The 17475-nt window shown below is 33.4% G+C and overlaps 2 protein-coding genes across 2 annotated transcripts; one reads left to right on the top strand and one right to left on the bottom strand.

Moving 5' to 3' along the window:
• Window positions 1–567: 567 nt before the first annotated feature.
• LOC111407022 (major pollen allergen Ole e 1-like) lies at window positions 568–1908 on the bottom strand. Its single transcript, XM_023036360.1, has 2 exons — window positions 1650–1908; window positions 568–1123 (listed from the first exon to the last, which is right to left on the bottom strand). The coding sequence occupies exons 1-2, from the start codon at window positions 1831–1833 to the stop codon at window positions 792–794; spliced, it is 516 nt and encodes a 171-aa protein (XP_022892128.1). The 5' UTR covers window positions 1834–1908; the 3' UTR covers window positions 568–791.
• A 2747-nt stretch (window positions 1909–4655) lies between these two features.
• On the top strand, window positions 4656–9758 carry LOC111406754. Its single transcript, XM_023036132.1, has 4 exons — window positions 4656–4847; window positions 8137–8227; window positions 8629–8897; window positions 9048–9758. The coding sequence occupies exons 1-4, from the start codon at window positions 4656–4658 to the stop codon at window positions 9756–9758; spliced, it is 1263 nt and encodes a 420-aa protein (XP_022891900.1).
• Window positions 9759–17475: the final 7717 nt, after the last annotated feature.

The raw sequence follows: 17475 nt of genomic DNA, 5'->3' as shown, positions 1-17475 counted from the left end.
CAAATTAGATACAAAATGGCTGCACACAATAACCAAAACTAAAGCTAAAATGCCACTATTTTTAACATCGGAATGCATCTACCAATATATTTTTCAACCCGCTACAAAAATAAATCATTCATAAGCAATATAGAAAACACACAATCAAAAAGTCAAAGTCAACAATTAATTCTAACCACACATTTCATGGGATCCACAACTTCTCAACTATAAATTTCATCAACTTTTATAAAATCTACTTATTTATTTTATCTAAATCGAATAGGGGCCATGGTGCAATTAGAAGTTGCTCATAGAGAACACGACAAACAAAATATAAACTGAAACATAAATTATAGTGATAATAACTCTGGAAAAAAAATATTCGAACCTACGTAAATTTTACATCGATTGACAGAAATAGCATAAGTAAACTATTTCCAGTTAATACCATATTAAATCATGTGGAATGGGAATCCTGTATGGAAATAAAAAGGTGCTGATTGCCTTGATAAAGGAGAAGCAGTGTTATGGTCGAAGTAACTGTAGTTTTTCCCTCCTAATAAAAAAATGGTAGGCTACAGCAAATAATAGATGAAAATCATAATTTATTACATTTGTTGTTTATCTCATAATTGACAAACTTTATTGTCTTTCCACAAGGTAATTCTTGGGAACTTACAGAAATTACAAAGCAAAATTATTCTATACTACAAGGCAATCTAGTTAGGCCATAAAAAGCCTTGACAAAAAGGCAACATAATTATTCAGCTACAATAAAGTGAAGAAAATTAACGTCTTCTTTTTTATCTTCACATATTGGGGGGATACATACCCAGCTTATTATAGACCTGTGCACATTTTGGAAGAGCTTCTTTCTTGTAGAATCCAAGAGGATTTACGGTGCGTGTGGTGCCATTTACAGTATTGAGTATAAATTTCAATGATGGTTTTGCCCATCCTTCAGTAGGAATTTCATTACAATCTTTTCTGCCACTTGAAATTAGTGTGATTTCACAGAACTTATTCTTGTGATCACGTTCCACGAGCATGCTATAGAGTCCTTCGGCTCTCGTGTAACCTATCTCAGTAAATGTTACGTCTCCATTCTCCTTGTCTTTGCATTGGAGGCGTACACTAGCACCTACAAGTCGAGATTTAAGGTATAAATTATGGATTATATCTATTATAATCAATTTGCTCAACTATGCATACACCACCGCAAAGAAGATGAATGAATGCAAAACAAAGGAATTCTTCTAACCAAGCACTCATTTCATTGGAGTATTAAGATAAAGTGTGTGTCGTTATTATTACATGCCCATGTTGTAGAATGAAAGAGAAATGATATGTGATATGAAGTTTAAACCATCGTTAAATTTAGTTCTTAACATGTCTTCTCCTGTGTTTAGGCTTGTGCGTAAATAATTTTAAACAAGTGACTGCAATTCTACATGCTAGATCTCTACTAGCATTCCGAACTATCTCATAAACTGTTAGATAAGGATGTTTAGCAACAATTGAAGCAACAAATTTAGGTTTTTTTGAAAATTTACAACTGTGGAAATAAAAATTTCAACTTGAGTAGCCTTTTTCTTTTTCTTTTTTAATTAACATGGAAAAACAATGTATAATATGAGTAGCATTTTGTACAGTTTATAATTATATACCTGGAATGAACTCGCTAAGTTCAGTAATGAATCCAGCACGGCATGTATCACAATAAACTTGTCCCTGAATGTGAAATTGAGAAACAGGAGGTTGGGGAACGTCTTCTGAGTAGATGACTCTAGGGAAGGACAAGAAGCATATAGCTACAACAAAGAGGATTGAAACTTGAATAAACTTTTCCATATTTTATTTTTTGGTATTGTTGATTAGAAAGATCAAAGTATTTCTTTTGTTTGTTTTTTGTACCAACTCAACATTATTATTTATAGGGAAGTTGGTTGGTTAATATTCTATAGACGGTTATTTCTTTGTGGTCAAATTTAGGATCTATTCATTTTTTCATGGATCTTAATTTAGAATCTTGAAACCGTTTCCTATATTTAACAATATCTATTTTTCAATTTTAAATGAATCTTAAAATTATAGAAAAATTTTAATCAGAAATCATGAATTTTTTCTATTTTTATGCTGCTTTCCAAAACTAGACTGATAAATGACAGTTCCTGGAATTTGAGCTTGCGTCATTTGCTAATGTCTAGCGTCTGCAACTCTATGTATTATTATATTCACACTAGAGTCTGTTACAAATAAGACAGCGGATGTACATACAAGCGGGACTAAACTCTCCCCCTCTCTTTTGTAATTGGCGTGGGAGGTTTATTAGAATTATTGCATAAAATTAAAGTAAATTAAAGAATTATTAGATTTGAACTCTGCTTATGCGGTAGTCATTTTAATTTCAGTCTTTCTGAAAATTCAGACATTTTTAGGTTTGAAACATGTGGAACTCTCCATATTCATTTAGTAACGAAGATTGCAGTAATGCGCAAGTGTATTCCCATTCTGAACAAAAGTAATAACTTTATATGCGTAAATTTGTTACTTATTTTGATAGTTCAAATTAAGTAACTTTTTTTAAGTTATGCACCCATTTCTTCGTATCAAGTAAATTTTACATTTTAAAGCCTGCACATACATGCTCTAATAACGAACTAGAGATGAAAAAGTTTGATTGCTTTTAACGTGACAACCTGCTCGATTCAGGATCTTGCCAATGCAGGAGCCACAAAGAGACTAACTTGCTGTGTTCTGGTGCTAATCAAGCCCACCAAGGTGGAAATTTCCCAGGAGGAACAAGAAAAGTTGAAGGAAGATTATAATCAGATTGCATCAGAAGTATATGAACCGGCTAATTCTGCTTTCTAATGGGCTAGATTCATAATGAAGATTGTATGCTTTATTTTATTATCATAAAAAATGCTTTTCCGTATCATTTTCTGGGTTTCAGTGAAGTTGCTCCAAAACTAAACGTGGGAAAAAATTTCGTCTTTCTATATTAAAAAATCATTTAAGACTGAGAAACAAAAATTGATTCATATATTTGAGCTCAGTTCATTCCAAATAAAATTCAGTCTCTCTTCGATTTTGCTAGACATCAGATGTTTAGCATAATTTGTGACTTTAAAAATCAAATTTTAAAATAAAAATAGTGCCTCAAAAATACATCCAAATGGGCAAAATTGTTTTGTTAAAAGCGAAAATATGAATGTTGAGGGATATTGTATATCTTTTGTGTCATAATTTGTCTTGTCAAGAATGTTGTGAGATACAAATTAGTTCTTCATATTTGTTAATAAAACTTGATTATTGTAACGAAAAAAAAAAAAAGGGCCCCGGGGGGAGATCAAGGAGATCGCCCCTCTCTCTCGTCAGCTGTACATAAGTCACCTTCCATTGACTTATCGACATACTCCTGCATGTTGAGAAGTTCCCCTCCTTACCCTAGAAAGCTAGAAATCAAAAGTGAAGGAGGGGGGGGGGGGGGGGGGGGGGGGGGGGGGGGGGGGACAGAACGGGAATTTATTGTTAATGTTATTTTTCGAGGTTTGGTCTTCCAATATTTAGGGGTAGCTAATGCCATTGTTGGGGTTGTCTTTGTCGGTTGTCCCGGCCTCAAGCCCAATTTTAATTTTACATATTTAAATATGATTTTTTTCCCCTATTATCCAAGTTCAAATTTGTTTTAGTAAATTACAATTTGAAATTTAGCCTACTCTGACTCTGCACTTTTCAATATTTAGCCATTGTTTGACAATCATTATTTGAAAAAAATAAAGTTTTGAATAATGATTTTTAAAAGAATTTTAGGTTAGAAGGGGGAAAATTTTTTGTTTTATGTACAAACTATTTTATTGTGTGATATATAGTTAAAAATGAGAATGCAAAAAAAATGTTTTCAAATAATAATTGTCAAACAGAAGCTTAGTCTTGTTTGGTTTAATTAAAAATTATTTTCATAAATTTTCATAAAAGTTGTTTTGCATTGTGTCTAGCTGAAATTACACCTAACGCACGATTCAGAAAATAGATGTAAAGAATTTTTTTTCCCCCAAAATCAGAGACTTATTCATCTTTTAATATTATAAAATTATATTAATTAAGATAGATATCCATTCCACCTCATTCCCAAACCTAAATTTCTCTCTCTAGTCTTTCTTTACACTCTCTCCCTTCTCTCAAGCAATTTTAAACCTAAAAATTTCATCCTCTTTACCGTTTCTTTCCCATCTCCCTCCTCACCTTCTCCACTCTCTTTGTCAGCGAAGTAGCTACATGCCACCGCTTCAAGAAGCAGACAGTACCCATCATCACCACCATGTGCCACAACCATCTTTGCTCTCCTCTCCCTCCTCCATTCTCTATTTGTCAACAGCGATAAAACACTGGGTTGTGGTCAAGCAAAGTGGCCTTTATTAGTCACCATGCATGACTCGAAGCAACACAACGCTGCTATAATGCTGTGTAGCGACGTGCGACAATCACAAGCTGCATCCTTGAGCGTAACTGAGAACTCCAATAAAGCGGCTGATCAAAGAAACCACCACAAATGTTGGTGATTGTTGCGGGTTTGGGGTTTTGTTGGTGGGGTGGAAACTATAGTATGGTAGTGTTGTATGAGATGGTGGATTCTAGCAGGCAGGGGTGGTGGTTGATTGGAGTTGCAGATGAATGTGGAAGTGGTTGTTAAACCAAGCAATTGTGCGTGTGGCCATGGTGGCTGGTGTCATAATTTTGGATTTGTCTTTTTGGTAGTGTTTGGGTGGTGGTGGCGATTCTGCGCAATTGTGATGATGGTGGTGGATCTGGCAGTTATGTATGGTGGTGGTAGCAGTGAGGTATTGGTTTTGGTTGTTGAGGTATTGGTGGTAGCAACTTCCATATTTTGGCTGTGGTGAGGCGATCGGCGATGATGGTAGTGGTAGTGGTTGCAGTGGTGATCATGAGATGTTGGTGACGATGGGTCTATCGGCTGGTTGTGAATATGGCTCGACGATGTGATGGTGTTTTTCTGCGATGTGTTGATTGGTTTGAGGTGGTGGTGTTTTTGTCGGAAGGTGGTGGTTGTGGAGGCGACGCGCGGTAGTGGTATTGTTGGAGGCAATGATGAGATGGTGGTTGCAAGTGTTGTTAGTGTGTCACAAATTATTTGGTTCATTAAATTAGTTAATTTATGATCAATAAATAATATGTGACCAACGAAAAATGATAAATTGTGACAAAAATGGTAATGCGTTCCCTAAAAAAAATTTTAATTCGTGATCGGTAATCTACTAATTTGTGAGTGTTTAACAAGTTGTGACTTATAATATTTGTGTTTTGCGACCAATAAATAAATTGTGACATAATAGCGCAGCTTAGGTGGAAGGCGAAGAAGGCCTCCATACAAAAACTGCCTAAGCTCTACCATATCTTTTGTTTCATTTGTTCAGAAACAATCACAAACACTCAGAATTAGCGGATGTTGCTAAAGAAAGTGGTGATGCCATATAGAAAAAGGAAGAGACTCATAAAATGGCAGAGACAAATAGAGCTATTTGTGGTATATATCTGATTTGTAACCAAAAAATAATATGTAACTAACTAAATTGATAATTTTTATTCAAATTGTATAGATTTGTGACTTTTATATATATTAAACTAATTAATTAAATCATAAATAAATTTTAATAAGTATCTAATTTTTGAAAATTGAAATCTTTGTACTTATTTTTGAAATAGATGATACTTAACCTCTTAACTATGATTTTTTCCCTTGTATCCATACAGCTAGTTTGTTGGATCGTGTCTAGTTTTGGCATTTCAACCCACTTTAGTCTATACTGATCATCTAAATCTTTTGATAGTTTATGTATTAATGATTAAATTATATGAAATGTTTCATCATCTACACTAATGCTAATTGTACCCTAATTGAGCCACATTATTTAAAAATTCAATATTTTCAAACTCATTTTCAAATATACTTCTTCCAATAAAACCCTACACATCTTTCAAAAAAAATACTATTACAAAAGTCAATTTTTTTTTTGTTTTTTATTTTTTTATGAAGAATGGAGCTCAAACAGAAGTCACTATCAAACATATCATAAAAATCCTATAAAACATAAAATAAAATCTAAAATTTGCATGATTGTGTGGAATTAGCTTGGAAATGGGTTCTCAATGGAAGACACAACGTATGAACCATAAAGCATTTTTAATAAAATTAAGAAAGAGACAGTGCTATTGATAAGACATGAAATGTTGTGATTTACATCCATTAATTCTTGCACTTTTATGATTAATTAACACCTAAATGTCCTAGGTACCCTTATATTGTGATTTAGGTTGCATTTGGATGCTCATGGCATAAAATAGAAAAAAGAGTGAAAAAAGTGCTTTAATGGAAGAAACTGGAAGTTCAGGGACCAAGTTGCAAATAATCCTTAGATAAGACAAGCAATGGAATGAAGATTAAAGATATTGCGGATTCAATTGGACACAATTAGAAGTTGAAGGGTTGAAATTGCAAGAGAAACGACTTAAAAGAATCAAAAATTGAATTTGGGACTAAAATACAACTTTTGGAAGAAATTTTGCCCAACACCAAAAAGTAAATTAATCACTCTTCGTGGGATCGACTCTTACTTCCACTACTACATTAATTTTAAAAAGTATAGTTTTTAATTTGGAGTGCCTACGATAACATGCACCAGCTATCAAACCTCTCCAATATGTATTTGCATGCACTCATACCTATGCATTCCAATTACATTCTTAAAAATCTTCTGATAATGCCACAACATGCTTTGTTTCTTCATCCTAGAAGCCTATTATGTATGGGCAGATTCAGTAGTGGGCCGCACTTGGCTGCAGCCCATTATCTTCCTGGCCATATGCAACAAAATTTTTTATTTTTATTTTTGTTTGAATTGTAATCATTCAGCCATATTAGCCCACCAACAAATAAATTCAGCGGGCTAGCCCACTTAAAAAAAAACTTCTTTAATCTGTAGCCCACTTATCTATATAATTTTAGGCCCAATAATACCCATTAGTCATTACCCATGTAATCCATTAATCCCCTAACTTTTTCCATTCCTGTTCATTTGCAAAACCAATTTAGAGAATTCCAAAAATTCAAAAATCAAAATCCCTAAATCTTCACTTTGCCCCTACCTGTAGCCGCTAGCCAAACGGAACCGTCGATTGCCGACTCACTGCAGGCCCGTGATTGACGGACTTGCACCGTTTCTTCGTCTCACGCTTAGTTGCCGACTTGGGTTAGGTTTTAGGGTAAGTAATTTACTAATTAGATTCTTAGAATATGAGAATCTTTCAATATGTTTTCAATTAATTTTACTTGGTTTGTTGTATTGTATATGATAAATGTTTTCAATTAATTATACTTGGTCGTTGGAAACTTGGAATAAAAAATTATACTTGGTATTTTGGGTAGTTATTATGTTTTTTGTTTGTCTTGTAATTATGTGGGAACAGGAACTGAAATTTTTTTTGTTGGCAGACAGCAGTTGGCACTCATTCACTTGATGGTGTTTTTAGTTGAAACAAAACGATTGCCCCTTAAAAAAATTGAGTTCTTTGCATACCTAATATCAGAGTATATAAGAGTATATAAGTCCCAGTTCAAGTCTCGGCACTAAATGATATTCAAAATTGTTCGAGATCTTGGAATAATGGAATTTGTAATTGTAGCTTTCTAGTTTCTATTTGATAGTTTGAGGATTCAATTAGGAAGCATTTGTTGCTCCCTTTTTATTTGTTTCAATTGAATCAATTCTCTCTTATCTTATAGTATATACTATAGCATTTAGTTTGCAGTTGGTAAGGGTGTGTAAATTGTTGGGCAGTAGGAAATCCTTATCATTTTTAAGCCAATTGTTAATATGAATATTTACTTAAGAAGCATTAGTAATTCTTAATTTTTTGGGATTTTTTAATTTAATTGTATGTGAAGTAGTTTGATTCTTTGAAGCACTATGCTTTTTGATAAAAACAAGGTCCAAAGGCTACTGAACTAGTTGAGAAGGTTTAAGGTTGGTTCTCTGATTTTGGATAAAAAATCTCATTTCATAGCAAACGGTAAATTGGTTTTATGGTTATGGTCTTATCAATTTTAATTTATGCCTTCATGGAATATTGAAGCATTTTGATTTTTATGCTTTTAGATTTAATATGAAAGAAGATCGACCTTCTACCAAGAAAGGAAGAAACTTGTTGTCTTTCTTTTCAAAAAGTAACAAATCTCGGGATTCTCAATTCCTACGGTGTCCATTCCTTCAATTTCATCCCTTAAAGTTGAACGGTCTTCATCTTCCAATCTTAGTTTTGAACCATCTGATTCTATTTAATGGGACCCTGGAAAAAGAAAGCAAATATGTGAACATCCATTTAATGAACGCAATCAGATTAGACGGGCCTATCTAAACATTGGACTTATCAACCAAAACTTTTGGAGTATCAAAGCAAAGAATGTGAAAAATAGAAACGTCGATTTCAAGAACGTTGGTACAATCAGTTTCCTTGGTTGGAATATTCGCCTTCAACACATAAGGTATATTCTTTTTAGTGCTTCCTTTTTCTCAATGATAGTAGTCCACCTAATATTTCATCGTTGGTTACTGTTTGATTTGATAGTTGGAAGAGGGTTAACCAAGGAAGTAAATCTTAAGAATCAGATTTTTTATGTTCTTGTTCGTTTCAAACTTCAAGTGCAAAAAATGAGAAGCCAAAGTTATGATGGTGCTAATAATATGCTTTGTTCTTGGAATGGACTACATGCTATGCGTTGTTCTTGGAATGGACTACATGCATTATTTCTTAAAGATTGTCCATATGCGTACTATGCCCACTGTTTTGCTCATCGTTTACAACTCACATTGGTTTCTGCAGTTAAGGATGTCTCAGTTATTAATTCATTTTTTTCTCATTTGGACACTGTTATTAATATGATTACATCATCTCCTAAGCACATCAATGAGTTGAAAAGTGCCCAAAGAAAAGAAATTGAGCATTTGAAAATTGGATAACGAGAGTCAGGAAGTAATGCTAATCAGATACGTAATTTGCAACGAGCCGGAGATACTCATTGGTCTTCTCATTATAGCTCTGTAAAGAGTTTGATTGATGTGTATGCTGTAACTTGCAAGGTGCTTGAGTATCTTAGTGAATATTCTCCAAGTACAAGATCTCGGTTCGACGTTGGTGGTGTATACAAAACCATAACAACATTTGAATTTGTATTTATCTTGCATTTAATGCATAGAATATTAGCAATTGCGGATGTGCTTTATCAGGCCCTTCAAAAGAAAACTCAAAACATCTTAACTGCTATGAGATTTGTCTGTACTACAAAAACTATCCTTCAAGCATTGAGAGAAAATGGCTGGAAAGAATTTCTTGAAGAGGTGAAATGTTTTTGCTTAAAAAATGATATACATGTACCTGACTTTGATGGTTCGTATATGGTTGGTCGTTCTCACGGTCGTGAGTATCCTACCATTGAACATCATTACCACTGTGATATTTTCAATGCAGCCAATGACTTTCAGATGATGGAGTTAGATACAAGATTTAATGAGACATCAATAGAACTCCTTTCTCTCAATATGGCTTTGGATCCAAAAAATTCTTCTGAATCATTTAATATGGATAATTTATGCAAGCTTGCAGAGAAGTTTTATCCTGAAGGTTTTAAACAACGAGATATTTATTGTTTGAAAGTTGAGTTGCAACACTATCAGAATGATGTGATTTCTAAACTTTGATTTCAAGTACCTACATTTTCTTATTTATGTCGGAAATTGGTTGCAAGTAGAAGGTTGGAGAGTTACATCATTTTGACTAAATTGATTTGTTTAGTACTGACACTACCTATTTCAAAGACGACTGTAGAGCGAGCATTTTAAACAATGAAACATGTGAAGATGGAAATTCATAACAAAACGGATGATGGTTTTCTTGCTGATTGTTTAACACTAAACATTGAACGAGAATTTAGTATGAATTTAGATCTAGATTTTATTATAGATGAATTTTATGCTATAAGACATCACCGAGTACAACTTCAATAGGTAATTTTTATTATGAATTTTTCTTATTATATATAAATTTTATTCGTACATTAAATTTTTTAAAGTTTTAGCCCACCGTAATAGTAATTCCTGGCTCCGCTCTTGCTACTATGAAACCTCCTTCCCAAGAACCCTAACAACCTTATATCTTTGGAAGAAATGAAGCATCTTGTGGCATTATCAGAAATAAAACTAGAAATAATTGCTACAGGTCCTCAAAAAGAGAGTGAAAGAAAATTGGAGTGGGAAAATAAAACTACAAACAATCACAGTACAGTGAAAGTAAAGGTTGATCATTAATTGATGAAAAATCAAGTTTTTGAGGATCAGAGGAGACGTTATTGAGGCATGAGGCAACGTCCTTGGGGAAAATTCGTAGTAGAGATTCGCGATCCTAACCAGAAAGAGACTTGTGTGTGGCTCAGGACATTTGACACGACAGTGGAAGCAAAGAAAGCTTACGGAAGGGTGGCATTTAAACTTAGAGTAAGCAAAGTGATACTGAATTTCCCACTTGAAGCTGGCTACTCAACCATTCTTCCGCAACACACTACACCAAAACTTGGCTTTTGCAACACGCAAAAGGCAACATTCACTAAATTTAGTGTTGCTAAAAGGGTCTAAGACAACATTTTCATAAGTGAATGTTGTCATTGGTTAACATAATTGAGGTTCGGCAACATTTTACAAATTGGTGTTGCTAATATTACCTTTTGCAATGTTTATTGGTTTTTGAGAAAAGTTTAGACATTTTGAGTTGTTTTGCAATGGCTATTGTCTGTTGCAAAAATGCATACTTTTGATAGTGTTCAAAAAAAGTTGTAGAAACTAACTTTTGCAACGTTTACATGAATGTTGTTGAAACTCATTCTTTTGCAATGTTTTATAAACAACAACGTTGCTTAAAAAATCCAATTTTAAGGTATCGACCCAATTTTACAACATTTATTGATTGTAGTAGAAACTAAATTTTGCAACATTTGTAATAGTGTTGCGGAATCCACTTCTTTTGCATTGTTTTCTTAACATTACTGAAATGATTTATTTTGCAACATTTTCTAAACGTTGCTGAAAAGGAAAACCCATTCCAACCCTACCCGTCCACAAACAACAAATGAAGAGGACCTAATTGAGAGAAGATGAGATCGAAGCAGTTGCCAAAATCTCTAATTCTTCTCCAATTTTCTTATACAAATCGCTCACGCTAGTCACCATTTCTTAGTTACCCATGCCTACCATTGATCTCCCATTGCCAGAGGTGGTGAGTCTCATCCAGTTTTTGCCTTAATCGGAAGACTGAGCTATATACAATCATTTTTTTATTTTTTATTTTTTTACATTTTTTTTGTAACTTTGTTCTTTCTTTCATTTTTCACATAAGATTTTTGTTATTTCTCATGGATTCCATTGTTATGTGTTCTATTTTTCAAATCTTCATCTCCAATAGGTTGTAATCGCTCGTTCTATTTTTTCAATTTTTGGATGTTATAATGCAATTTTTTTTATTCCATTGCTCAAATTTAGTACTAGAAGATTAGATCTAGTACCAAAAATGGAAATGACAAAAAGAAAAATCAATAATTTATATTGAATCAAAGAATGATTTTTTCAACAGTTCGCAATCCTTGAACTTCAAGCAAGTCATTAATTAACATATTGATCACAAACCTTCATGCATCATGTTCTCACGGTTGTAATGTGCTTTAAGCTTTGAATCTTCTCTTTAGTTTCTGTGTCAAGTCGTTTAACTGTTGAGTTTGAGCTCCCACTTGACTCAGAAATACTCTTTTGGTACTTAGCTTCCAAATGGGTGCAGTAGTTCGCCACTTCCCTCTCAACTTTCCTTAGCTTGCCTCAATATTTTCATTTTCACGTTTTTAACAACACTCACAATTTGTTGAGCCTCCTGCTCTGCACTCAGTAGCATCTGAATACTTCATTGTCCTCTCATTGAATATATTTCAGCTGTTTGATATAAATTCGCAAAGAGAAAAATGGTAATATTTTTTTTTAAAGAAAATGCAAGAGAATTAAAAAGGCAATACCATGCAATGTATTTATAATGCAATTATAAGACTACAAAGGACTGCAAATGCAAAAATCTTGTAGTGTTAATTCACCCAAAAAAATTTCCAGCAGTTATTGAATGCAAATGTTACCTAAAATGCAGAGAGACGGATCATTTTTCCCTTTTTTCAGTTTCCAAAACACACAGAAGAGCTACAACTAAAACTTCCAGGGTTATACTCAATCAAAGCTAATCAAAGCCAATTAAATCTTTCTCACTGTGCGTGAAAGGTTATGTATAATTAATTAAGGGTTAAGTTATCTTCTCACAGAGTGATTATGTGAAATTAGTTGTAGGTTTATCCTCATCTTGGAAATATTTTCAAATATCTTAGCATGAATATATGAACAACATTAGGAACAGTGAGTTCCATTGATTTTATATTAGGATTCGGAAATAATGTGCAATAGTTTAAATAAATTAAAATTACTACCAATAAATGGATTTTTCAATAAATAAAAGTTGATAGGAGTTTTTTGAGAAAATTCTTAAAAAAACAATTTAAAGAATTTTAATAAAAGTTGATGACGCGTATGACTTAAAAAGTTTGATAAAAGTTATGAGTTTATGAAACATGTGATCAAATTAAAATTTGACAAGTTCAAAATTGAAAAATTAACCTAGTTTATTAAACAAGCATGAAGCATGTAATTTTTCAATGTTCGATATACATAAGTATATTCCTCAGTTGCAATGTTTAGAGTCGACTTTGCTCCTACCTTGCTCATTCTTTATTTTCTCGCAAACACTTTCTACGTGATTTGCTTTAGAAATGATATGAGGGCTTAATTTATCATCTTTGATTCTAATCTTAGTAGCGAATATTAGTATTACTTTAAAAATTTTTATGCTTCTCGTCCTTTGCTACCACATTCAATGATCTATTCTTCATAGGCTAAAATGCTATATAAAATGATAGAAAATGACAACAATTTACATCTCTTTTTATTACGCGACACTACAGAATTTCTGGCAACTCAAAAAAATTTGAATAGTGCAGTGTTCAGTGTTGGATAATAGCTTTGCTTATAATAGACAAAGAGTGGCTGTACTTATCAAGGTTATCATTTGAAATTAGATCCTATGAATGTAGTTACCAAATGAAAGCAATTTAACATATAATGATCATAAAGATTTACTTGTAGATTTTCAAAACAATATAGCGATGGAGCACAGAATTTTGTTGAACAAGTTGGTGAAAATTGTAATTCAGAAATGATAGCATGCCCTTGTGTTAAGTGTAGGAATCTAATGCATCATCATTATGATACAGTCTATAAACATTTGGTCATTAAAGGTATGGATCCTACATATACTGTTTAGGTATTTCATGGAGAGAAACCAAGTGAATCAAATTTGGTCGACGTAGAAATTCTTGAGCTAAGTAGGATGTTTAAGGATTTCTATGCACAAAATGATGTAGATCCTAAAAACCGTCTTGATAGAAGAGACAAAGAGATTGGAAATTTAGTTTTTAATGATGAAACTCCTTTATATCTTGGTTGCAGGGCATTTACAAATATGTCACCTTCGATTGCTATGTTTATGCATAGAGCTTCACATGGTTTATCAGACAATGGTTTGGATGAACTTATAAATCTTGTTCTAGACATGCTGCCAGAGAATAACACCCTTCCAGACTCATTTTATGAGATGAAAAAAATTGTCAATATATTTGATCTTGGTTATGAAAAGATACATGCTTGCCTAAATGATTGTTGTCTATATAGAAAGGAGCTTGAGCATGCCAAATTATATCTAAAATAGGTTGCTCAAAATGGAAAATTAGCCAACGGGCTAAAAAAATTCAAAAAAATATCCCATCAAAAGTCTTTCATTATTTTCCTATAATACCAAGACTTAAGAGGATGTTTGGAATATATGAGATGTCAACAGAACTTAGATGGCAGTCAAGTAATAAAAGTTCTGGCGATAAGATTAGGCATTCGGTTGATTCCTTGAGTTGGGAAATGAATAACTGAAGGTGGCCACATTTTGCATCCTATCCTCAAAATATAGATTAGGTATTGCTATTGATGGACTTAATCCTTTCAGAGATCTTAATTCTAAATACAGTTGTTGGCCAGTAATCTTAACTATATATAACTTGCATATCTCAATTCGCATGTCAAAGGAAAGTTTGATGTTGAGTTTATTGATCTCGAGATTGAAATAATCAGGTAATGACATAAATGTTTATTTGGCACCATTGTAGATGACTTAATGCTAGTATGAAGTGATGTGGCTGATATTTATGATGCAGTTATAAAGTCTACATTCAACTTAAAAGCTATTTTGACGTGAACAATACATGACATTCCTGCATATAGAAATATATCTGCGTGGCTCGACGAAGGAAAAATCACATGCCCTATTTGTCGTAAAAGTACAGGTTCACTATGGTTGAAACATGTTAGGAAGCTTTTGTACATGATACATAGAAGATTTCTTGCCTTTGATCATCCATTTTACATGAAAATAAGCTGGTTTAATGGATATATTGAATATGGTATTAGGTCGAAGATAAAAAAAAAATGGTGAAGATGATTCTATTGAAGTTGATAAAATTGCAAATGATTGGGGGAAAAGTGAGAAACAAAAGAGGAAGAAGAATACAGCTTAACCTAATGTAACATGGAAGAAATAGTCAATATTTTTCGATCTACCATATTCGAAGATAATTGTTGTAATATTTCCTTCATTTTTATTATAGTTCTAATTGTGTGTAGTTTTTCATGACTCCAATGATGTTTGATTTGTAGACTTTATTTGTGTATCATAATTTGGATGCGTTTCATGTAGAGAAGAATATTTGTGATAACATTATTAGTACATTTTTGGATGTTAAAGGAAAATCTAAAAATAGCATTAACACTCATAAGGACATGAAAGAAATGAACATTAGCCATGATTTACATCTTCAGAGCAGAGAAATAAATTCTACCTACAAGCTACTCCTCGGACCTTATCAAAAGTAGGAAAAACAATTTTTTTTACAGAAGGCTTGCTAACTTGAGATTACCCGATGGTTATGGATCTAATATTGAAAGTTACATATTAGTGGAAAAATGCAAGATAGTTGGGCTGAAGTCTCATGAATGACACATTTTAATACAACAATTATTATCAGTTGCCTTGAGAGGACTTCTACCTAAAGGATTAAGAAACTCCATTTTTAAATTGTGCTCATTTTTCAAGGAAATATGTCTAGGAATTATAGATAGAAATAAGATTGATCAACTAGAGGGGACATTTCTGAAACTTTATGTAGGAAAGGTATTTTCCGTTTTCCTTTTTGATATAATGGTTCATTTAACAATCCGTATTGGGAAAGAAGTTTGTCTATATGGACCAATACAATATCGTTGGATGTACCCAGTTGAGAAATATATGGAAGTTTGGAAAGGGTATATTATGAACCGTAAACGGCCTAAAGGGTACGTAGCTGAACGATATTTGGTTGAAGAAAATACGAAGTTTTGTAGCAAATACGTAACACAAGCATCTGAAATAGGCTCTAAGCTTGTATGCAATGTAGAACATGAGACTGATTTCCTAGTTGCAAGACATACAATTTCTAAAGGAAAGGCAATTGTACTATTTAATGAAATGTTGAAAGTTGTTCATCGCTACATGTTACTAAACAATACAAAAGTTCAACCATACATAGAGTATGTTTGTTAAACATCGAGTTCGATAAATTTTAAGTAGTTCAACCATATGGATGAACTCATGAGTGTTGACAGACGACTGGAAAAAAAATGAGACTTTATTGCATAAAAAACACATTGATGTTTTTGTTGCCTAGTTAGATGATAAGGTTGGAATACACATAAAAAAATAAATGTCTAGTTGTGTTATTTATTATTTTATTTCTAAAATTTTCAAGATAATAATAGATTAAAGTTCAACTATTAACGAACAAAGTATCAAAAATTTTGAAGTGGCTTGCATAGAGGTGGCAACGGGTCGAGCCAAGTCGACTCTGCCCTTAAACACACGACCTCAGCTCGTGGCTCGTTAATAACAAGTAGAGCTCAAGCTCGGCTCGTGCTCAACGAGCTCGGCTTGGCCCAAGATCTCGTGAGTTCACAAGCCACGAGCTCAAATTTTTTTTTTAAAATTTTTAAACATTTTCTTCACATTTTTTATGAGCTCGGCTCGTGGGGTCATGAACGTTAGGATCATGGGCCTCATGAGCTCTATGATCTGAGCAAGGCTTTGCTCATTGGATCTCGTCCCTACTCGGCTCATGCTTAGGCTCGTCATTTGATGAGCTCGAGCCCCCACTAGCCGATGAGCCGCTCAACCCGTTTGACATCCCTAGGCTTGTACGAGGTTATAGATGTCAGTCCATATCATATTCTAGTTTTGTCATAAATGGTCTTCGAGTTCACACTAAAGATGCATAAATATCTTGCCAAAATATTGGCATTTTAGTTGAAGCAATGACCATATGTAGATCTAGTCAAAAGATAATGCTCAAATAGTTGAGTGAGTTCTTTATTTTGGAGTTTTGTGTGATGTTATAGTTCTTGATTATAATATGCTTCATGATGAGTGATATTTCACTCTTCATATCAAGGCCATTAAGCTTATTATTTAGTTGATTCTCATGTATTTTAGAGGTGCTAACATGTGGTTTTCATGCTATTTTGAAGGATGAATGGAGTGGAGAAACAAGGGATAAAAAAGGCCAAACGAAAGAAATAGGCAAAAGTTGGTGAAATTGGATGAAAGGACCAAAATGTAAGAGATCCAAAGTTCGAGGACTAAGGTGCACATAATCAAAAGTTGTGTCGAAACTTGGAATGAAGATCCGAGAGTCTGGAAGCCAATTAGATGAAGAAAGATGTCAAAGGGATCAAATTTAGTCAAGATATGATCATAAATCATTTTCCAACCGAAAAGTTTTGCACCGGATTTTTAGTCTCACATTCAGACCCATTTTCGACATAGCAAATGATCAAATTGGAGAATAATACCTGAAGCATAGTTGTAGCCCTTTGAATTACCTTTTCAACGTATCTTAAATCACCTCAATCAGATATCGAAAGAAAGAATTATGATAAAAATACTAAAAGCTGTGCAGTGCAACCTAAGTGGTCACGAGCGCCCAAGCGCTATCCCTCAGCGCCTAGGCGCCATGTTGCTATAATTTTTTACAGAAAGTTAGCGCCTGGGTGCCACCTTGCGGGAGTAATTTTTTTGGTTTTTACTATTCTTTCTTGGCCCAACTCATCCCCAAATTTTTCCAAAACTCATACACACTATAAATACATTCCAAAGACCTAATTTCAAGGGGTTTGGATGGAAACATCGATTGAGAGGAAATTCACCAGA

Source organism: Olea europaea, chromosome 12 (assembly GCF_002742605.1).
Source record: "Olea europaea var. sylvestris chromosome 12, O_europaea_v1, whole genome shotgun sequence".
Lineage (NCBI taxonomy): Eukaryota > Viridiplantae > Streptophyta > Magnoliopsida > Lamiales > Oleaceae > Olea > Olea europaea.
The sequence above is the reverse complement of the archived record's forward strand: the minus strand, read 5'-3'. Positions and strand labels throughout refer to the sequence as shown.